This window comes from Rissa tridactyla, chromosome 7 (genome assembly GCF_028500815.1).
Source record: "Rissa tridactyla isolate bRisTri1 chromosome 7, bRisTri1.patW.cur.20221130, whole genome shotgun sequence".
Lineage (NCBI taxonomy): Eukaryota > Metazoa > Chordata > Aves > Charadriiformes > Laridae > Rissa > Rissa tridactyla.
The window spans coordinates 31,827,764-31,851,442 of NC_071472.1; the positions used below are offsets into that span (position 1 = coordinate 31,827,764).

Consider the following 23,679-nt stretch of genomic DNA (forward strand, 5'->3'; position numbering starts at 1 on the left):
GTCACAACAGCCACTTCAACTCTTTTACTTTAAAAGCTCCAGTTAATATAGAATCTAGTGTAAGTAGCAAGAATTACCTTTCCTAAGAAATCTAAGAGTCTTGTCTGAGTCAGCTTCTGTCCAAATCAATCTTTAAGAGTGTAAAAACTGTTAGCCTCACCAAAAGCAGCGCCATAGTCACACAAAATGAATGGATGGTTTTAACTCCAGCTTGCATGAACTGTGTCCACACGTCCACCAAACGACTACTGTCAGCATAGAACAGAGTTCACACCTCCAGTAGGTTTAGGGTGAAGCCATCCTGGACTGTGACTGCACCATCAGAGACTATACTGCACACAAATAAGAGTAATCCATTTTTCTGGCGTACTATGTCCGCCAAAACCAGCAATTTCGGGAGTGAATACTTGCTTCCTAACAACTGGAGGTCTGCCTCTTTAAAGCTTTAATCGATTGGAATAGCCCTGGATAAATTGGCTAACGGAGACGCAGCGGTGTTAGGGGTGACGCAGGGCAGATTACTCTTTGGGCAGATGACGCCAGGGAGGGCTGGAAAGGAAAGCAAGTGTAGCCAATGGGGCAGAATAGGCAAGCTGTCACACTTTGTGTTTCTGCTCCTTAAATCTGAATGCACCTAATTAGTTATCTCATCTGCTAACACTTCCAACGACAACAATGACAAGAAGATTCTAAGAATATGTACCTCACGGGAATGCCCACAGATGGACTTGCTGTAAACCTTGTATAGTCCCTGGGGCTCTGGTCTGCACTGAAACCTTGCTGGGGTGCATGTGTGCGTTTGTGTTTATTTTAAATATACATGCACATACAAATAAAGACTATCACTTGCTGCCTCTTTGGTTAAAGGCCAGGCCTCCTCACATCTGCACTATGAGCATTTGTTAACAAGTACTAGCAAAACCAATAACTCACTAGGATTTGGTGAGTTTCCAAAATTAATGATATTTTGTTTCAATTTTTTCCACTCCGCTTTTAACCTCACAATTTAGGTCTTCCCCAGTAGAGCCCTGTCCAAGTGACAACCATCCTCAGACCATCAGATAGCTCAAGTGTGTACTCTGCCACATCCATAAAATCTAGGCATTGAGCTCTGTTAAGCTTGGAAAGAGATTTAAATTGGATTTCATTTTAGAATAGTATTATGTGCTGCTTCATCTACTGGCAAACAGGCATTTCAACTTTTTTGCACCTAAGAACAGACCCTTATACCACATTTTTGAAAGTCAGCTGCTTGGTAGGGAACAACCCATGTTTTCTAGGATCTTTAGAGAGAACTGGCCTAGGAAACAAATCAGAATTGAGCTGGGACTAACCAGGGTAAAGGTTGCTTATATCTGCAGATTACCCCTCTCTGCTTTTCTAATTCACTCACCATGCCTTATCTTTCCATTAATCTTTAATAAACCTTTTAGTTAATTCCCCAAACATACGCAATCTACATGACAGCAGGATACAGTGCAAAAGCAGCCCACGGATACAAGGAAACAGGCAGTAGAGGAATCAAAAGGAGAGGAAACTTTTAGGATTAAAAAAAACACCCAAACTGCAGGTTAGTAGAAAATGACGAGCAATCGTGAGAAAGCAGTGGTAAGGGGCAAACCAGAGAGGAGGCAGGGACTGTAAAGGCGTTAGTGTTTCTCCGGCTGCTGGATTCATTTTCTCAATTGGGGCCCTCCTCCCCTTTCCACTCTGGTTCTACTTTGACAAAAACAGGCAATCCGATTTCAAACCTGGGGAGTCTCTGAAATGTGGAAAACCCTCTCCAGGCTGACAACAAGGATATAGCTAGATTAAAAGGCAAATGCAATTTAACCCACCCCAGCAGAAATGGTAATCAAATTACATTGCCTCTAAATATGATAAGTTTGGGGCTGAGGCCCGCAGGGGAAGAGAAGGTGTCTTGCAAACACAAACACAAAGAAACATGCTAAAGGGAACTGCTAAATCAACGGATAAATTGTGACTTCTACCCTCCCCTCCCTCCCACAGGATGCTTGATAAGCTGCTGATTGCTTCTAAAACATCTACTACCAATGTTAGGAACTGATTAAGCAGCTTACAAAGCACTGGGGGCTAATAGACAGGCCCACCAGGGAGACTGCAGCTCTGGAGTTAAGTAGCTTGCTTTTTCATGGCTTGATTATTAAAGATGAGATAGCAGAACATGCTGAAAGGATGCGGAAACAGTTTTAGAGCTCAGGTGACTGGCCTTTTTATTTTATGGAATCATTTCTACCCTGTGACTTCACCAGCCAACAAAATCCATGTTTCCTGCAGTTCTGTAGTCTCCAGCTCTGAGGGGCATCTGAACCACCTCAACTTAAATGTGTCAACTGAACATCCAGAACTGACTACGCTACCCACCATCCCGCAGAAAAGGCACCACTAGACATGGGCAACATCGCTGGAAGAAGCTTAAAATAATGTCTTCTACATATCACTGGCAATGGCACTAGAGAGTGAACACAGATGTGCCCAGGTCAGCCAGCACATCTTACCTCATTGCTTCCTCCATTGTGCATCTGAGCACTGCAGCACATTCACCTTAGATTCCCTATCCTCTCCTTTCAGCTCTTTTTGCCAAATTCTGCTTGTTTAATCTGGTACATAATAAAATTCCGCTGTTCAGGCAGATGTACTGCAAGGTGCTTGCTTAGTTCAATCAGTATCAATGCAAAGACACATTTTGCTGGCACATTACCTATTGTGCGGTCACATCTGTCATAGTAACACTGCATGGCTTAACTTTGTGTAGCAGGCTTGCTAAGCTTTTTGTGGTGTGATGGGGTTTTTTTTGTATTTTTTCCCCTCTTGTGGTAATGCCTAGCAGACTTTGTAAATAAGCATGTTGCACTAGGGACTGTACAAAGTCATAAATTCCTGAATAATGATTCTTTCAAGCAAAGAAATAAATACTACTTGTCATCTGTAGGCTGAGTCTTAGATGAGCCTTCATCGATCAGATGAAAAATTTCTCACAGCAAAGTTCTCTTTGCAGACTACAGTTTTCTTTTGCAGCCTCTTTCCATCCCCATTTCAACACTGAGGTTCTAGGCTTTCTCTCCCTCATCCCTAACCAATGCCCCTGTTAACCCATTTTTATATTAAACTATCAGCCACAGAGATGGCTTGGAAGTAAAGCTATTTATGCTACGATTAGCTACAAGGGGGAATATACAATTAGCATTGAAGATGAGAAGAAGCTTGATGTATAACAGGTAGAATTAATTGAAGAAATTTACCTGCTGAAGGTCTGCGAGAGAATAAAGATGGATTTGCTGAAGAAGATACTCTCTGGGAAAGATCCTGGAAAAGAGAAAAATGGATGCATGTCATGCCTTTTTGACTGGGAAACTCAAAGATTTCCTCTCCCCAACAAAAGACTGCAGAATAATGATGCTAGAGAGCAAGCTTGTCAGAAACTGGAACTATGTCGCCCTGTAAGCATCAGCTGCTTTTACAGCATTCCTCATGGGCACAACAATTCCGCAGTAAGAATGAATGCTTTGCCAGTGTCATACTCCAACTGTCAGGTAAGCATGTACCATGACATTTACAACCACTGAAAGCTCATCCTGAGCACAAAAGGTGTTTCTTTAAACAATTAACCCAGTAATAAAAACAAATAACTCAAACTGCACATTAAAAGTATTTCTAATGGGTTTTAGTACAAGATTCCTGGTCTGCTAGAAAGCTGTAACAGTTAATTTCTGATGTGATTTATGGTTTTGTAACTGAAATAACTCTATTGGGAAAAATGTCAAGCAGATACTGTTCTGCCAACATCAAGCTGATTGATAGAAACTCCCTTTTGCATACAGAAATATATGTATTGGTATAGACTTTATAATGACTTATTTGAGAAAGGCATATTTTCCTTACATAAACCAAGGTTTCAGGCAAGACCATTGATTATCCACTCACAGACCTGTTCAGTAAAGCTAAATTACCAAAACCTGAACTGAGAAGAGATGTCCTAATTAGAGAGACTTGCAGTAAAATGAAAAACTGGGTTAAAGTAACATTACAGAGAAAAATGGACCTTGTAAAGGTAAGTGGATATTAGCAAGAAAAGTTTATGAAAACCTATGTATCTGCCATAAAGATGTCAGGAAGAGAAAAAGTGCATCTAATTAAAATGTCTATCTTTGTGTGCACACACAGAGAAACAACCAGCCAACCAGCTTTATTTTCCACCCACGCAGAACAAATATAACACCATGCTAAGGTATCATGGGGAATGGAGAATCACACCACTCTTGCAAAAAAGGCAACCAAATATCTCAAGAGATGCAACTATTTTACACTACATGTTCCTTAGAGAAGAAATTGTGAACTCAACTCAGTTCCTATGTTACAATCGTGTAGTTTTAAGGCAATACAGAAACAAAATTCTCAATATTATTAAATGCATGAACAAAGCTCTGGCAAAGATTGGTTTGTAATGGTAGAACTGAAATGGCAGAGAACAGAAAGACCACTGTGCATGTTCAAAAAAACCAAACATACCAAAAGGCCGATATGAACTTACGTGATCATGATAATGAGACTAATGAGAAAGTAGACAGGAACTCAGAGAAGAGATTTCAGAAGCTGCAACAACGTAAGTGGCTAAAATGCAGATCAGCAGGGATAACCACTACCATTTGCAATCTTTGACAGAACACTGACTCTAAGAAATAATGGAAGCACCTCAATTTATTGTATTCCATTTGTTATCTTAAACAGCTATCTTAACCCATGCTTTCAAAGCTGTCTTGGAAGGACCAGGACTTTTCACTGCTGTTGAGTGGCATGACGTCTTATACTCCTTTTGTGCTTTTGAAAAAAAGGTAAGCTTTGAGTTCTGCAAGCAAGGCAGTGACAACTGGGCACTGCCTATCTTACAGAACTCTTCTGGAGCAGGACTGTGCCCTCGCTCCTTCTGACTCACCAAGCATGTCACCTCTACCTACCTAATCCTCAGCTGCAGTCTCACTGGGATACTGCACTTTCCCCTTTCAGTTCTGTAGCCTATACCATCGCTCCTATTAGAAGTGAACGTGTTTCAGTGGCTCTGCTGCACCACACCTTCATAACATATTTGGCACAATGTCAAAGACCACTAGAAAACAGTCAAAATCCAGATATCAGGCAATATATGACATTGTGATTCCTCATTTGCACATAGAAGATTTATTAAAATTGATTGCTAAGGAGTCAACTCTGAAAAGCATTTTGAAGCCGTTACTATTTTTCAACTCTGATAGAATTTCTTTCATTAAAATTTTCCCATCATTCTCCCCTGATCACACAGGCAGACACTAAACAGCACAGCAGCTTTGCCAGGAACTGTATTATTTGCTGATGCCCTTACAGCACTGCTGAGGAAAATAATTAGCTAATGAAAGATTTCCTTTTTCAGGAAATAGCCTGAATAGCCCATAAGGCAGAAACTGTTAATGACTAATATCGATGACTAACATCACGTTCCCCTGCCTTCAAGGACTGAATTTTATTTCCTGCAAGTTCTAACTCCTAATAAAAAGTGTGCAGATGAAAAGATCGAGGGACTCCCGTTGTCAGGGGGGTCTCAGCCAGCGCAGGCACTGGTGACAGTCACCCTCTCCCTGTATCTGTCTCCCTCCCTGAGATATGTTAGTTTGCAGCAGCAGCCCTGCAGAGCCAGCATCCAACACTCCTCCCTTCCAAACCTATTTCCAGGAAAAGAAGTAGGCTTTGCCCTCCCAGTCTTATGCAAGACACATACGCACGCACACACCCGGCACTCAAGTGAGAGGAGTGCTTATTTCCATTGCTATGGAAACTGAGGCATTAAAAAACCCTCAGTAAGTAAAGGCTGGTCCAGCTTCAGATTTGCAGTCCTTCTATTGACTCGAAAAATTGTGATTTGCTTGTGGTGGGCCACAGAAAAACACCTGAGCAGCCAGAGCTCGCATGTACAACAGCATTTACAAAATTTCTTATGAAGCAACTGGACCAGTTCCTGTGGTGGCTCCCAACTCATGTGAAGGTGCAAAACACTCCCTCAACACCTGCCCACACCACCAAAGGTGGAGAGCACACAGCTCCATGAGCGTGAAACCACTGAAATCACCTAAAAGCAGGCAAGTCAGTCCCTGATCGTTTAAAATATAAATGACATGCCCTCACCACACCTGTGGTGAGCTGAGCGGCTGTTTCAAAACACATCCTGCTGTGCTCCACATCTGCAATTAAAATCTCCTCCAGAAAACTTCTGTTAGTCCCATTTGGAAAGAAAAAACGAAACTCAACAGCTACCTGAACATAACTTGTGTACGCAAAAATGCGTCTGTTTATTGCCAGTTTGTCAGCCTCTAGTGGGTGGGGAACAAGAGTGTAAGGAGCATCAGAATATCAAACTGAAGCATGTTTTCAAAAAACCTCATCAAAAAATGCAAGAAAATCAGTCGGGGTAAGAAATCCACACCGATCAAGTAGTCCAGTAGGTAAGAAAATGAATGACGGCTGGTTTCCAACAACTTGCTTCTCTGAGGTCATGGCTTATATGAAGTCGTTTTCAGTAGGGGACACACAGGACTAATTCAGAGCCTCCAGCATCTCGACCCAGACACTTCCTCCTATGTAACTACCCAATGCCCTCGCCATCTCCATCCCTCTGCAACTGGGACTGGACAAAGGAAGCCAAAGTCAGTAGAGTGCAGCAGGCGAGATGGGGCTCACACAAACACCATGCCATTGCATTAGCGCCCAGACAAAGCACTACATGGCATCCAAATCAACCTAAAATCACATTCACGTCTAAAAATCTGACACAGAGCAGGCTAAGATGACTGCACTTAGAAACATTTCAAGAGAAAATACATATGAACTTTCTGCATGAGATGGAGCTTTGAGCGCGCCTGGGTTAATATAAGGCCTTGATCCAAAAAGACCAAAACATGTGCTTGCATTTTATTTTTCCCTGGATATAAAGGTCTTTTACTAACACCACACAGGAAATCTCTGGTAAATTACTGGAAAGCAAAATAAAAGATGTCAGTTTTGTAAATCTTTGATTGATGCGCTATAACGAACTGGATTTTTTTTTTAAAGCTGGTCAATTAAAAGCATTAAATAAACAGCATCCTTTCAGTCCAGTCTTAACACAGAAAAAAAAATGGAGTGAGCCAGACAGAGGTCAAACGCAAGATGTTAAGACTCATCACAATAAAAACTCAAATGTCTGCTGCTTCAGAATGTGACCTGTGACCCCTGAGAGGCAAATGGTATCGAGTGCACGTCCCACTAAAAGCACCTCCTAAGGTCTTCACAGGTTGGAAACTCCCGGACCAGTTTCACCATCGATGCAAACCAGAACAGTTGTGAGTCACAGGATTGCTGTGCTGTAAACCCTGGCTACCAGTCAGGGTTAAGCCTGTGGTGAACAAACCAAGTTCAATGCTAACCAGCTCTCTAGCTTTGCCACTTCCTGTGAACAATGAAATCCAAAGTCCTTCGGTTAAAGGTCTCTAAATTGCTTTATTGTTATGTGCTAGAAACAAAAGCAATCAATGCAGCAGGAAAGAAACCCACCATCGGAGACTTTCAGCCCAACTAAGAGAGAGAACTGAGCATTCTCAGTTAGTGATTATTATTCTTTTTTTGTTCAACACTTTGTAATGCGAAGCATAACCTTCAGGCAAGATAGAACCAGAAATTTCATCCGTTCCCTTTAGGACGATCTTATCAGGTAAGTATTTGCACAAACAAAGGTTATCTTTTAGTGTCCTCCTGCAAACAGAACCACTGATAAGACTTTGCTTTTTGCATTTGGACAAAGTGTGTAGTCACGGTGCTTTGTTAGCACTAAGTAATTGCTCTGCATTTAAAGCCTGTTTATCATCAGCTTAGGTAATTTTTCTCCAATGGGTTAAATACCCTGACAGCTCTGCTAAAGCTACAACCAATTAATCTGCCCAAGCCTGACACTACAACCAAAGTACAAACGTGATAAGCAGAGCGAACTCTTCTTTTTACAGCGCAATCAAAAGAAATCAAGTTAGCTGGCAGGTGGGCACAACCAAGTCGCTTTTGTACCAAAAATCCCGCTGAGGCCGAGGAGGGGAGGGGGGAAAGGGAGGGAAAGCTGGCACTCGATTTCACGCGCCAAGGAGTGTCTTGTTTGACCAGGTTGAGGAGGGTATGAGTGAGCTGTGACTCACGGGAGACGCAGATGCACCAGCCCAGCAGGCAGCCCGGCTCAGACCTCCTCTCCACCCCTCTGCAGGCAGCTGCTGCGCCCACAGCTGGCACAGCACCCAGGGACCAAGTCCACTTCCTCAGCCAGCACAGTTCATGCCCGGGCACTGCAGCCTGCACCACCGCCAAGTTACTTTTAAGCTATTGCACCACGCTGCAAACTAAAGCAGCTGACAGGCGAGCATACACTGATTTTTTTTTTTTTTTCCCATCTTTTTTTTGTCCCCTAGACCAGGGGCAAGAGGACCTCTGATGTCCCTGCGGCCTGCATCACTAACAGCTGCGGCCATCTGCGTAGCACACATGGGTACTCCAATCTCATTGACAAGAACTCAAGTTTTTCAGAGTTACTATTTGATTTCAAAAGTACAGAGGGATATCAGGGAATTGCCAGTTAACCCAAATATGTGTGGCAGGTTAAACAGCATTTCTTGCTAGGTTTTCTCTTGCAATTCATTTGACATGGAATCTGTGAATTTAAGGTAGAGAACACCATCAGAGGGGAGGGGAGAAGGTAGGATTTTTTTCTCAGTGTTGCTAATTCTTATAGTTTTGTTCAGGCTTTTGATTTTGTATTTCCTTGTAAACCTCAGGTCCCAGAAGTATGTTGGGAGAGGAGAACCCCAACTTCCCAGCCAAAAAAAGTTACTCAGGGAAGTGAGGCCCTGGGAAACCCACTGATTTGAAAGTCAAAAGGTAATAATACATGAATGAATTTAAAACAAAGCAATACACTACTTATTTATTTAATTCTTGTGGTATTACATCAGACTAATGATTTTTTTTTTCTAATTCTACGGGTTTGGCTAAAAAAGCATTTGTGAACCATCTCACATTCATAAGGTATGAACACTCTTCTAGTTGTGTTCTGAGAGCAGCCATTCCTAGGTATCTTCAGCCCACACTAAGTGCTAGATTTATTAGCATGTCCAGCTAAGGGATTGTTTCATGTTGTTATGAAATTCCCCATGAGCACCCCCATGTTAAAACAGTTACTCTTCTCATCCATCAGTAATCCTGAACCAGTATATAAACTTTCAACTAAAATGCAGTACACTAACTCTCACTCCTCTGTGGTTACTTGAGCAAGGTTACGGTAACATTGCGAAAGACAAGCATTACTCCAGATCAAACTCAGGAATCAAGTACCGCTGTTACTAGAAGCAAGATGCAGTGAATTAGAAGCACACAGTTTCATTTTGGAATCAAAACACCTTAGGTCCCCCAATTAACTTGAAACGAAGAATAAGAAAATGCTGGTTTTGTCAGGCACTTCTGAACCCTTGCAGTTTGCTGATGGAAGTTCTGATATAAAAACACAGAGACAAAAATGGCACAAGTCATATTTAACATGGTGTCCATATCTAATTGGAATTTCTTTTTTAAATCATTATGGTTTTTTTAAAGCAATGTAGTTTCAAAAGGTGAATGGGAACTACCATTTTGAAAGATGTCTAATATTACTGATCTATTTGACAAGGAGACGCAGGCGTGCCCATAGAGCAGAAAATGCTAACATGAACTGAAAGACCCACCTGCCCTCTGGAAAACTTATATACCCCAGCATGCTCCTCAGCTGGATGCTTACCGTGGTAGAGCACTGGCTTGTGGTTTTAACCCTCCCTTGGCTCGAACAGACAGCAGTACTGCCTCCACCCTGGCTGCCCTGGCACACATCTTGTTGCTCCAGCCCTGTTTGTTACCCCTAGTTGAAACAAAAGGCCCAAGTCCGCCTTAACTCCACCCCTTACGGTTTTAGCCAAATGCTTTTTAAGATCTTAACTTGCAAGGACCCTGCATGCACAATTACTTCTTCAAAAAGACATGAGAGTTGAAGCAAAGAGGTGGTCTGTTTGTAAGAGCTCCATCAACAGGCATGCTTTATTTCAGCTACTGCAATGACTACACGCATGCAGGCTCTATATAAAACAACAAATGGCTCATGCATACTTCTCTGCATTTATTTGTTCACCTTTCCTCACTTTGGGGTGTTGTTTGATCTTAACACTGGATCCTTTCAGGATATCCAGATATCTTCTTTGAATGAGTTGCTCTCTCACCCTCTTTCCTGTCACCTGTGCAACAAATTTTCTTCTTCTGTTGATCTTGCCATTAACTCAGAGCCCTAAGTGCTACCAAAACCACATCCTTCTGTTCCTTTCCTGCTCAAACTTTCTTTTTGCAGTCTATTGCTTTCACAAGTTGTCTCTTTGTTTTCCTGCTTTGGGACTCCACACTCCTCAAATGGCCTACCCATTGCAAAGAAAATGTAGAAAACAGTCTCCTTTGACAGTCTGGACATGACTTAATGACCTTCTGTTGTCCTTGGTCTGAAAGATGCCATAGCCCCAGCTTCACATACGTGAGGTATTTGGTGGTATAGTGATTGCATAACATCAATCAGGATTCCTGTGATGTGTTTAGACAGGTTCCCCAATTGCCACACAAATATTTTGAAAGTAATCTACTCCTGTGTCAGAAGTGATATGTCTAAGGCCTCACTGTAGGAAGTGACAGGACTCTATTGTTCAGCATAACTGAATTTGGGCTTGTTTCGCATCGTGCTGACAGACCGGCAGGCTCAGCCAGGACCACACGTCTGCAGCACTGGAGGTGTACCTTTAACCTCCTGCTGCAGCAGCAAGCTCTAATTTGGTCTTCCTGTAAGATGCTAAGTAATGTATCCAGCACCGGAGTTTTGCTAGGGTAACCCTGATACATTGCTGTTCTGGAGCTGATAGGCAAATGGTATCAGAGATGAGTAACAAGAGAGAAATTTTTCCATACAGTTTCTCACCACTCCTGAGAAGATTTACTTACAGAGTGAGGGCACTGCAACAAGCACTAATGTATAGGGGAATGTGCTGGAGAACATTTACCTTGTGTCACTGCCACCTGTCTAAACTATCTGGTCTAGCAACGCCTGAACTGCAAGTTTAGGTGTATAGCTGAGAGAGCAGAAAGCCCAGAGAGAGCTCCAAGGTTGACCTGGGTTAGCCTACCCTACAGTAGACGTGGAGGTGCCTGAAGACTTCTCAAAAAATCATTCTGACAGTTCCTTGACCTGAAGAGCCTTCAACCATGACAAGAACAGAGGAAAAGAGGCTATGGCAATTGGACACACTGTTAGTGTGTCTTATGTCTAGAGATAAAAGGAAGAAATCAAAACCAGAATAAAACTTGCATCATTCAGCATGGCTTCACAGAATAACCTCATTATTTAATGGACTCAGAGATTCTCGTTCTTTCCCAGCTATCAGTTTTACTGACTCCATCCTGTTTGCCTGTGCCATTCATTCATTATCCCACAATCTGCAGGTGGTGGTGGGATCTGTACAGCTCCACTTGTACTAATGCCGTGTTGGCTCTAGGTTTCGGTCTTGTATGTTTCTGCCTGAACAGCATCCACACAAGCAAGGCAAACAAAACAAGCAAGAACTTGTTTTGTAAAGACATTTGAGGCAACTTATGTCTGTTGCAATACTGAGGTGACAGCCACAGCAAACTAGGCATAACAACGTCCCTTGTAAAACAGGGAGCTCAGCAACAGGCTTGGAGTCTCAGCCGGCTAATCTTAGAGGAACGCTGCTGATATGCGCCGGTGGAGGGCCTTATTTCTCCTCCCAGCCAAGTCCAAGTTCCTTATTTTTTTCCCCTTGCAAATACAAAGAGCTTAGAATCCAGTGGAGCAATAGGTGAGGATAAATCATTATAACTGATGAAGACCACTTTTACTGTGAGCCTTCTAGCTACTTTTAGGATTTCTTCTGGTTCTTTTCATTTCTTCCTTCCTTTTTTTCTTCCTTTCTTTCTACTTAGTTACTTGCTCCTTCAAAGTTTACAATGTGGTTCAGCCCTGAGTTCTCTGCTAGATGCCAAGTTTCAAAGTTCCCAAAGTACCTATCTATGCACACCAAGCATTATAAATAACATTTCTACATTTAAGCCAACTGGATCCTGAGCTAAACTGGTTTATAGCCATCTGGAATTCTTCAGAAAAAGTGACTTGTAAGCACTGTAAACAGTTTTGTCTTCTCAGAGGACACCAAGAGTTTCCAACTTCATTGCCATCTTCATTTTGTGATCTGGGTTCAAGACCAAGGTATAGATTTAAAGAAGATGATAATGCAAATAGTATTAATAAAAGAAAGCCCAGAGTGATCTGCTTTTTCCCTAATAAGGCAGGTTCTATCAGTGTCCCAAAGGCAGCAAGGTGCCAATACAATTAATCAGTCTGTTTTTAGTTCTCCCGAGACAGCAATATTAACAGTTTGTTTCAGTCTGTTTATATGGGTCTGACAGGTCTTCAAGATGCTGTGTTCACTTTCGTGTGATTAATAGCCATTCACATACTAAGGTGAAGACCATGCAGAAAAAGAATGTTTTTAGCACAGGACAGATAACTGGATTCTCTCCCCCAGTCTTTCATTTCTAACTAGGAAACAGTACTAAATTTAGGAATGCTGTCTCACCATATTGTTTAAACTCCTCCTTTTCTTGCAACTTGCCCATGTGATGACCAAATGGAAATTTAAATCACTTATTTTCTGTGTTTACTTTTCAACTGTGCTCTATAAAGCCATCACATTGATAGTGGATGTCTGCACGCTGGAATACTAGTGCAGAAAGAAAAGCCACCGGGATCGTTTTGAGCAAGGAACAACTTCTTCTGTGAAAAGAACCCTTCTTCCTTTCCACCTCTGCGAACCTCTTAGGGGAGATCTGAGAGACCAACTGAGCACCAAACTCACCCCGACACAGGATCCACAAACAAGGAGGAGCTGGACTCTAAGGCATGTTTTGTACATTCTTTCAGTGGCTTTTACAGCACTTGTCAAGTCCTAACAAACTGGAGATGCTTCCCTAGTACAAAAGCAAACCCTTCTTGGGCTGGGGTCCTCCTTTCCACCACAGAGAACTTTAACTGAAGACAATGTCAAGGAACTCTTAGATAACAAAAGGAAGCATTTGGAGTGTTTCCCAGTTTCCCCTCCTGCCATTCTGGGTGTTTCATTTTGATACAGAGAGTCTTTTCTGTCTCCTCCCAGCCCCAAGAAAAGACCATGCATACTCTTCTGTGCTAACTTTTGTCCATTCCCTCTTCTCTCCATTTCCTCAGCACTTGTCATCTCTCCTTTTTGGAGGTAGGTTTTGGGGCTCCCCCTTTGTCCTGCTTTCTTCATTGATGCTTAGTTTCCTGAGATCCCTTCCCTCTTGGAATTGCCTGTTTCTCCTGGCTTTCCCTCATCCCTTTGTCTCTAGTCCATTGATTTCTCTTCTTAGGCCTCCTTTGATCTCTCTTCTTTCACTCTCACCCAAGTCCATTCAGTCTCATGCCTCCTCCTGTCTATTTTAATCAAGGCATTCTTTTCTTCAACATTAGTCAGAAAGCATAATTTCTTTTCTGTCACTATTTCTGAACCGCAGCCTTCACAAATCCTATTCTCCTTTTAGTTTTATTGCAATTGAAGAGGATGGCATAGCAAAGTTATTATAGCTGAATAGCAAAACAGCTCTGCAAGATACTACCATCCTCTATAATAAAACAAAACTCCTCTTAGTTTTTAAAATGCTGTAAGCTGCCCCATCAAATAATAGGAATTGAGCAGTCAGACACAAACATATTAACACACAGTGGGTCTGACATTATTAACACACAGTGGGTCTGACATAAGAACTCGGCAGTGCTCTCCAGAAACCTGTTGCTATATCTTTCTCTTAGTTGTTCTAGGTGGTTCATCATAACAATGACACCAGTTATGTCACAAATAGCAGACCGCCTCACTCCTTACCTGGGATAAAGGCACTAATGCAGCCTCCTCTCCCTCCCAGAGAATTCAGGTCCCTCATTCCTAAAACACCGTGCTCAAAATACAGTCACTGATGTCACCTGCTTTCTTGCCCTTTGGCAGCTCATAATTTCAAAGCAGTGGCTTTCCTATTTGCAGTCTTGCCTTACTTACAAACTTGGGGTTATACAAATGCTTACAGACGCATTTACCGTCAGGTCAGCCACATGGGCCTGGAGCTACTCAGCTCACAGTATGGCATGTACAGAGACATGTTCCCATCTCTTTTGGAGATCCACAACAAAAGTAACTTGAATTTTTTAAGGTCACAACTGTGGCTTGATGGTTTTAAGACAACCGTTCATTTTTAGCTTGTTAGAAAAATGCAGCAGCAGCTGAATGGACTAAGATACAGCATTTCTAAAATTAAGTTCACTTTTCAGAAAACTACTGTTTCCACCACAGAAAACTCAACACAAAACACTTTCTGCTGTGCTGTGACCATGTGTTTTGCAACAAACAAAACACTTAGCACATCCAAAACACATGGATGGAAAAGATAGTGGCTGAGCAGGAGCACAACTGCTCTGGTGTCACATAAATCATACGCTGGGTCACGTGCCAGGGGACCACATCTGGCCTCTGCCTCTGTGCGAGATGATATCGCAGAGGAGGGCAGAAGTGCTGGACAGGAGGTTGAGCCTGGCCTCTCTCACACTTTGCCATACTGTGAGGTGTTTCAAAGGTCGCAACAGTGGCTACCACACTGCGATGCTGTGGCAGGGAGCATGAGGAGTCACACCTGACTGAAAATACTCACGCGCAGCCAGGAAGCCTGAGGAGGAGTAAAAGATGCTCATGATAATGTGTGACCCCTGGGATAACAGTTATCAAGAACAACTTCAGATATTCAGACCCTATAAAACCATTTTCTTTGCCAGCAGATAACTCAGCTGCCCAGGGAAGTCAGATACAAGCATGGCCTTCTAAACAGGTGACATATTCAGAACTAGATTGTGAGGGGTGGGGGAGGAGGAAAAGGACAAAAGCAACATGACAAGGAAACTACATCCTTGTGCTGTGTGTTGTAGTTCTTACCTTCTACGCAGATCTTCAGCCACTGCTGCTCTGCAGCTGAACAAATAGGCTCGGAGAGATTTTAGCTGCTGTCTCAGGCGGACGACAGTTGCCAGAGGTTCAACATGCTTGTACAACATGGGATTTTCCTGCTGGATATCAATCAATGGCTCCTCATAAACATATTCCAGGAACTCTTTGGCTTGCTTTGATACCTGAAAAATAAAGCAGTTCAGCTAGGCTTTCCTCCCAACTCTTTTTACACAGCATTTCCCCTCTGTGATCTGTCTGCTATTCTCTGCATCTGAAAACTTACTCTGTTCTGTTACCAATTACAGATGAAGACAGAGCTGAGAGAGATCCAACTGTATCTGCTTACAGCCAAGTCAAACTTCATCAAGCCCATCAGAGTTGAGTGTATCAGATAACTGCTTACTTACCCAATGTACAGTGATATCTGCAGCCACACGTGTTTTCACTGTAGGGTAACATAGCTTACTAGATGTTTTTCAAGTCTAAAAACCGATTACCAAGTTTCTTCCCTGTTAATATTTTTCTGTTTGTTCGCTGTTTTCTTTTTGGCAAGAAGCAAGTGCTTTGGTAAGCACCAAAGCACAACATTAGAAAAGGAAACATACACGCTGCAAATCCAATCACATTGTATTACCCCAGATTCCAGTGTAAAGTAGTACTCCCATTTGTTTCATGCTCAGACAGTATGGTTAAAATTATGTAAAAAGAAAATAACCAGAAGCACATCTATCAAGTTGTTGTGCTTTTTAAATTACAGATAAATGAAGTTGAATTTTACTGGTATTACTCACTCCCCATGTTTCATCTGCAAGGATTTTTTTCTTATGCCTTTTTCATGATAGTACTCTGTTCTATCTCCATCTGCAAAAAGCTACTGTAATCTTGACAAATTAATGAGACGTTTGTTCCCACTAGAAAAGATACAGCTGTTTCTCAGGTGAGAAGGCCAAATTCCCTCTCATTCCTTATTTCTGCATTTTATCACAGCTGGAAAAGATGGAATTATCTGAAATGAGCTGCAAATCACTTGAAACTGTGCTACAGAAATACTATCCGCTCTACAATTCAATTAGTCCTCCTAGACCTTTAAATCAATGTTTACATCGAGTCTCAGGAGGGATGAATTAGGCTAACAAACGGAGAAAGGGCACAACACTCTTGAGATTTAGGATGTTATGTCCCTTCTGGTGCCGTAAGGCTGTAAGGTAGGAAGTAGGGAAAAGCAATATACATTCTTATAAATAGCACCACTTCCAAAACCAGCATAAGTTACTAGCTACAGGAGTCAATAGCTACTTACAGGGAAAGCTAGCCCCAAATGTAACCATTTCACAATGAATAATAAAAATATAAGAAATAATACCAAAGCCGGCCTTCCCGCCAATAACTACACAGATAATACAATGCGTAATTGTAAACACAGCAGACCATAACTCTACAGGTTTCCCAGGCCCTGAAGCTGTATTAAATATCTCACTTACTTGTATTAAACATCCCACCCTTTTTTTTTTCTTTCCTTTTTTTTTTTTTTAAATAATGCACGTACAAGGAATTGTGCTGTCTGAATGGAAGCACAGGTAACATGCCGTGTAAGAAGCAAGACAGGCAACTTGCATTTTGCAGAACAAAACTCTACAAACCCCAAATATGTCAAGTTTTCTAACACTATCAGCGTTGATGTTTTATTAAACATGCTAACTGCAGTGCACAAAAAAGACCGCAGTTAAACAACCTGCTTTTACAATCATTAAACTATTTGGCTGTAATATCTCAGCAATCCCCTGACAACTGCTGTATCTACAGGAAATATTATTCGTCTCCCACCAATGGGCAAATTAAGCCACATATTTAGTGATTCCCTAGAAGGCACATGAAGGCTTGGTACAGTGACTAGCACCTCCCAGCAGCAGGACCTGATGCTCAGTGACATCTTTGTAGTCTTACTTCCTTGCTTTAAAGACCCTGCTGAAGCGATGGGCTCCTCATCCACCTGCCCTGATATCTGGGGAGCCAGAGGGCGATTACTCTACTACATCCACACCTGCGCACACTTGTGCTCTGTATGGGGCAACCTGCAATGTTAAGTGTACAGAAACAAAAAAAATGCCAGAACTGAGGCCACCTGAGTGACTCTACAATACACGTGCACTTCGATGACAAAGTGTTACTGTGCGGCTCTGGTGCTGCATGGTCTGAATGCAGCCTTTGAGGGGAGAGGAGCAATGCAAACCTTTCTCTCTCCTTGCCAATTCAATGTACCGGCAGAGTGTTGATTGCAGGAAAAGTAGCTTTGCCCAGCATCTCTGGCTGATGTGCAGGTGTTGGTTCACTCTGCATGCCTGACACAGGCACACAGGTCATGTAAAACATTAACTCACGTTGCCAACCATAGCAAAGTTACAAGAAGCTGAAATGCAGTCTTATAGTGAGAAGGGGCAGGCAGTCATAGTAATTCAGCTTGCTACCAGCCAATATTCTAGTACGTGTAATAACATACTCACAGTCCCCCAATTTTACTGGGCAGACTAGACAATCCCGTTAAATAAGCCAGACGGAGCGAGAAGATGCAAAGTGCAACAGGGTTTTAGCTTTACATGTCAAACAAGGATGGATGCTAACATTTACAGACCTTCCTTTTCTAGAGGCTGCAAACTTACAGTTCAGAATTCAATTTACCAGAAGTCAGCCTCCCTTGAAGCCTTCTGGCACTGGGAGCTCATTTCCTGCTGTGTTTGTCTGGCACTTTGCGCAGGCTGGAAGCCACCTGAACGAAACTGCAATACTTACTGGTTTTTGCGTGCAAATGGGGAAAACAGTTGGCCTAAGTAGAAGGAAGAAAGGACATGCACAAGATCGCCTCTTTTCTTTTCCCTTCACGCAAAACACGTGAAAAACACAAATATGAAAACAGTAGGGAGAGAGGGGAAAAAAGTGAGCCCGGGGACCGATGTGCTGCTTTGGTTATGACAGGAGAAACACGCCTCACTGCCAAGTCCTTTCAAAGAGCTTTTATTGCAGTCAAGGGGATTTTTCTTTTCCTATCCATGTACTTTCAGGTGTTTAGCACATTGTTGTTTTTCAAGATCCTGGGTATGGCAAGACACAAGTCTACAGATTTCTACCACTTCCATTTTTTCATGACCCGTCTTGCCAAAAGCAGACAAGAACCTCTCCATTTGCAAAAGCTACTTAACTGATGCAACAGTTCACAGCTGCTGCTTAGATGTGTTGGGAGTCCATGAAACCTAAAAGAGAACCATGCCCAATTACACTGTACCATCATAAAAGCTCAGGTCCTAGAATACCTACGGGTGCTCGCTTTGCCGGACACAGATGGGACAGACCCCCAGAGACAGCCGCAGAGGTGGGGAAAAAGCGGCAGTGGGAAGGAGTGCAGGTTTTCAAACTCTTCATTCACTTTGCTTCCATTTGGTGGACTGACGGGCACATTTCAGACTCCGTGAAACACGGAAGCTTTTGAAGACTGAAGCCCTGTGTCAGTTCTGACCATCAAACGTGGTATGTGCTCATTTTTCTCCAGGACCTCTCTGGGTTATGTGGTCACTCCAGCCAGGAGCGAGCCACCCACCTCAGAAGCTCCGCTTTAAGGCACTGCTGTGCGACCTGTGTGGGGCAGGGCTGTGCATTTAGGAGAAGCTCTGTTGCTTAGCTTCATTTTGGGGTGTTGCTGCACAGCTTTGTGCGGGCACGCTGGCCAACGACGGGAGGTGAAACGCTGACAAATTAAGTGATCTTCCTTTAAAAATGAGCTCAAAGAAAACTATTACTACCAAGATCACCTCAAGGAAGTGGGACATGGTATCTGTCTTTGCCAAATCAGCGCATTTAATCAAGACACTACTGAGGAATCATGCAGTTTCATTGTAACTATTAAGTGCAGCAGCCAGTGCTAAATTGCCCTTCAGATCATACAGAGGAAATAAACATCAGACTTTATCTCTGAATGGAGAAAGGAAACGTGGATATAAAAGTGTAGGCAATATGTGCTCTACCTCAGGAAAATACTGCTTAGTTCCCATGGAGGCATGGCAGGGGCAGAAATAAAAGCACTTGTATGCAGAACTGAACAGAAAGGGGAAAACCCCAACGATTTCGCAAAAGTAACAAGAACTACTTGTTATTTTTATGCTGTACGTGGATGGGACAGAGTTGAGGAGATCCAACCAGTGTTCTCAGCTCAGCTGTCACACTGCCACTGTGGCACATGATATCCCCTTCACCTTCCCTCCCTGCCTTAGTTTCCGCTCTAATTGTTGGGGATGCTGTAGTGTTTTCCTACCTAAGGGATGCTGTTCCTTTCTTAAATACACCTCTCTGAGCCTTTGGCACAGAGTCGAGTAAAGTATCTGCACAGAATTTGCTTGTGCTCCCAAGCCACCTCATAGCTTTTCTGCCTGTCTACAAAAAGCGCTAATTGGTAACTTCTCACTATTACAGTGTCATCACAGTAGATTAAGTTTTCAATGAACACTTATGCTTGAAAGTCCCATTTCCTTTTGTGCCTCAGTTGCCTATACCAAAACCACAGGAAACAGAGCATAGTTTTTACCCTGCAGGTTTAGAAAACAAAACAGTTTCTTTTCTTGGCAGTATTACCGGTGGCTTGATATGAGGTCTTTGCCTTACCATCCGCTTGCCCCATATCAGGACTACCTATACTACCGCAGGCTAGCAAGTGTAGTCCTCGGTAAAAACATCGAAAGAACTCTTAAATATTTATTCCTGGCTTCTAGGAAAGGGAGGGGTGTTTGTCTCCACATATAGGAGCTTTGTAACTCCGAAGAAACCTGCATTTCATGGCGCAAGACTATCATTTTCCTGATGGCAGGCTCTGGCTACCTTTTAATAATATCACCGTCTGACAAATTTTCTTCTTCAAGAGAGCTGCTTTTCCTCTAATAGGGCATTTACTGGTTATTTTTTTCCTTTTCAAATAGCGCATAATAATAATATTCGCTGACACAAAACATCAAACAGCCTCTCTCCCTGAGAGGGGCTGCTAGGTCTGAAGCTCTAGCATGGTCCAGATTCCTTATGAGGTTGTTATTGTTTCAGCACATGCTCCCTGAGCTCTTGAAGATAAACAATCACAGAAAAGATGCCACCAAGAAAGAGGAGCATGGCTGCTCCTGTGGAGGAATGCCTTAGGCCTGGCTAAGGAAATTGTGATGAAAACGTCTGCCTTCTTGAGAGAGCATGGCTCATTCTGGCAAGAGGGACAAAGACAACAGTATTAGCAGTCAATGCCTGTAACCTTCAACCTGTTGCAATGTCTGTGTTTCTATCTAAAGAGCAACTCAGGTCACTTGCTAGCAAGCCAACCTGCAGGAAACATTACCTTGTATTTGGAAGTGTCCCAGTTATGAACCAGCCGTGCAGGGATGAGGAAGCTGTCATCCACGTGGCAGGTGCTGCAGTAATACCATCCGCTGTAGCTGCAAACCTTGGCTTTCCCATTGGACAAGCCTATGGAGCGCTGACAGCCTGGAGAAGAGAGAGAGGAAAAAGTCTGGGTCTGTACATCATGCCAGAGGTACAAACTCAGGATGCAGTAAGAAAAGTAATTATTCCCCGATCCGAAACCCTTTTTAAATTGTATTTATTTATTTTACCGATAAGCCATTTCTTATTCCCTAAAAATAAAGAGAGAAATATCAGTATTCTTGGATTAGTGCTGAACAAGCATACACTAACTTGGGCATCTATGACAAAGAGTTTAGAGAGCTGTCAAAGGATACTCAGTACTTCTCACGAAACAAAGTCAGAAGACCAACTTTGAGACACGGGGCATTTAAAAGCCATGGCCATCTGAAACCCATGACCTGAAGCTTAGACAGAAAACACCAGACCACAGAAGTACTGCGCACTTGCTCCACAGAGCTCCCATTTTCCCCACAACAGAGCAGGCCAGCACTGGCTGCCTGGAGGAGCGCAAGCCAGCTCCTGCTGACAGCCAGAAGGGATGCTGACTTGGCAGGTAGGATTTGGTCACAGAATTAGCACAGCCAAGGCAAACCACAGTCAGCCCATGAATAATAACTGTGAGCAGCAGTCATACTGAGAAGGAGTAGTCTTTGATTAGCAGTAGTGACATAGCTCAGTTTCCTGCAGGTGCTTTTTTCCCTTATGATTGGATTACCCTGTGTCTTACAAGGTCTGAGGTCTGCCTGATACGTCTTTCACAGCTGGATCCCTTGCCTCTTCCCATGCCCTCTTGCGTGGAGTCCCTGGGGTAAAATAATGTATTGAGAAGCTGCTGCTTTAGTCAGAAAGAACTAATGCAGAACTCTCCTTCACCTGAGCACTTGCTTTCAGAAAACACATAGAAACTCAATGTATTTAATACCTCTGCCTTTCCCTCAACTGTAGCTAAAGCAAGCCAACAGGGTCAAACAATATTAGAGTGGAGGGTTGACAGTGTCATTAAACAACCTGTTCAGGAAGCGAGGCTAAAAATGTTTGGATAACATACAATGAGATGTCTGTGGTTGTTATTATCACCTCTTTGACACAGTACACATGACGGCATTTCTGCTTTTCCTTCAAATGCTAGTGTCCCTGTATGACATTTACAGCTACAGACACAATTAGCACCAGAGCCCCACTCCAGCATGTGCTGTACGCTCAGACAGTCCCTGCTGGAGCTGGTTAGTCATGCTGATTGGCAGAATCCTTGTACATCACTTTTATGGGAAAAATATTGGTAAAACAGAATTTTTCAGGCAGAAGTCAAATAACTGACTGCTTTTGTCAGTATAACTGATTTTGTTTAATGTAATTATGTAAACTCTCCCACTGAAGGCATCTTTTTTTCCCTAGTAGAAGTTACTCTGATTTGAGGAGAGACTGCAGCTCAACTACTCTAGGCATAAATCGAAGTCCTTCTCCCCATTAGCTGATGGTGCCATGTCCCCTCTGCTCTAATCAAAATAATAAGAATAACCTGACCAACACAATTAGTTCACTTCCTCCTGTTCCACACACCAGAGCCATTTGGCCATTGATTCTCTGCAACACACGCTATCAAGCGAATCCGTGTGGGACATGTCCTGTCTCCATCTCTTTCTCCTCCTTCCCCCTTTTTTTAATTGAAGTGAGGATATGCAGTTTCTTGAAAAAAGCAAATATATAAACAGGTCAGTTAATGAAAGAGATACTTATGTTAATATCTCCTCCTTTACCATTCATAAGATCAGAGCACAAGTATAAACATGTATCTCCAATGGTATAACTCCACATACATAATGCAAAAATATGATCTCATGTTAACAATCACACAGAAAACCCAAACATTATGACTGTAAACTATTATCTTTGTAGAAATAATTTTCATATGGTAAATACTGGCAGGACTTTTTGCAAAGCAGTATTTTTAGGGCAGAAAGAATGCAGGTATGCCTTTTATAAGGGTAAAGTCAATTCAAGTAATTCAGCAGTGTGTTACAAAAAAAGATGACCTATGACTGTGGCTTAGAATCAGAACTTAGAAGCCAAAAACTTCATATTTCTCTCAGTGCAAAGCACACATTTTCCCATCTTTCCTTTCCTGTTCTTTTCTTTTTTTAAAAAAGCAGTTTCCTGACTAGTCAGTTAAAAGAGTTTCCATGCAGTCCTGCTCCACTATGCTGTTACAGATGAAGTCAGCAGGCATGCCTGGTAGCAAGCTCAGTATCAGTGCTCTGTAATACACACCAAACTATTCTTTCCATTTTTTAAAATGCATTCATACATAAAGGTGAAGGTTTTGAACAGCTGACAAGGCATGAAATACCAGTCCTATTCACGTGACATGACATTCGTCTGACTAGTAGCCCTGGAAGATGCTTGCAGAGGTACTCACACTGTTGCTATGGAGCCCATGTTTTTAAAAGCACAACATAGGTAAATCTTGTCCCTCTGTAAAGAAAACAGAAAGTATGCCCACTGCTCTCCTCATGGAGCAAGCTGAAGGAATCTAGGAAAGAGAGCATTCCTCTTTCCCAAGCTAAATGGGAACAAGCCCTCAGAGAGGATGTTTGTGTTAGTAATACCTCAGTACAGCACGTTCTTCTGTTCCAGCCTTGCTAGAAGAAGTGAAGGGTCTGAATCTTTCTCCTCAGTAGTTGCCTCCGAATTTCCCATCACTGAAAAGCACTGAAGCATCTGTCTTTACACCCCAACTGGCTCCAACTTTAGCATTCATTACACAGCCACCACTTCACGCTCAATGAAACAGAGACTGCTAAATGACACGTAGCATCTTCTAGCTCAATGTGTTTGGACCACCTGATGAAGTACTAGTGGTAAAGCTGTGTCCGAATGAGACTGAAGTCTCCAAACTCAATGCCACTGAAACCTGTATAAATATTTCCCACTAGCCAACACTTACTCATGTGGGGGATGAGGATGGGGATGGGACTGGACACACTGATTTCACTGAACCGGCCACTGTGTGCTCCCTGCTACTCCACAGGCTGCTAGTTTGTCTTAGTGCCCTAACTCCTATCTGTTAGACTGAAGGCAAGAATAAGCTGAA

General features: G+C 42.6%; 1 protein-coding gene across 1 annotated transcript in view; it reads right to left on the reverse strand.

The window, feature by feature from the left end:
- Positions 1-23,679, reverse strand: part of PLEKHM3 (pleckstrin homology domain containing M3) — a 91,849-nt gene that overhangs the window by 33,528 nt on the left and 34,642 nt on the right. The window contains exons 4-6 of the mRNA XM_054209312.1: positions 20,503-20,648; positions 15,132-15,325; positions 3,264-3,327 (exon numbers count right to left, since the gene is read on the reverse strand). Coding sequence (XP_054065287.1) covers positions 3,264-3,327; positions 15,132-15,325; positions 20,503-20,648 — 404 coding nt within the window. The remainder of the gene's footprint in view (positions 1-3,263; positions 3,328-15,131; positions 15,326-20,502; positions 20,649-23,679) is intronic.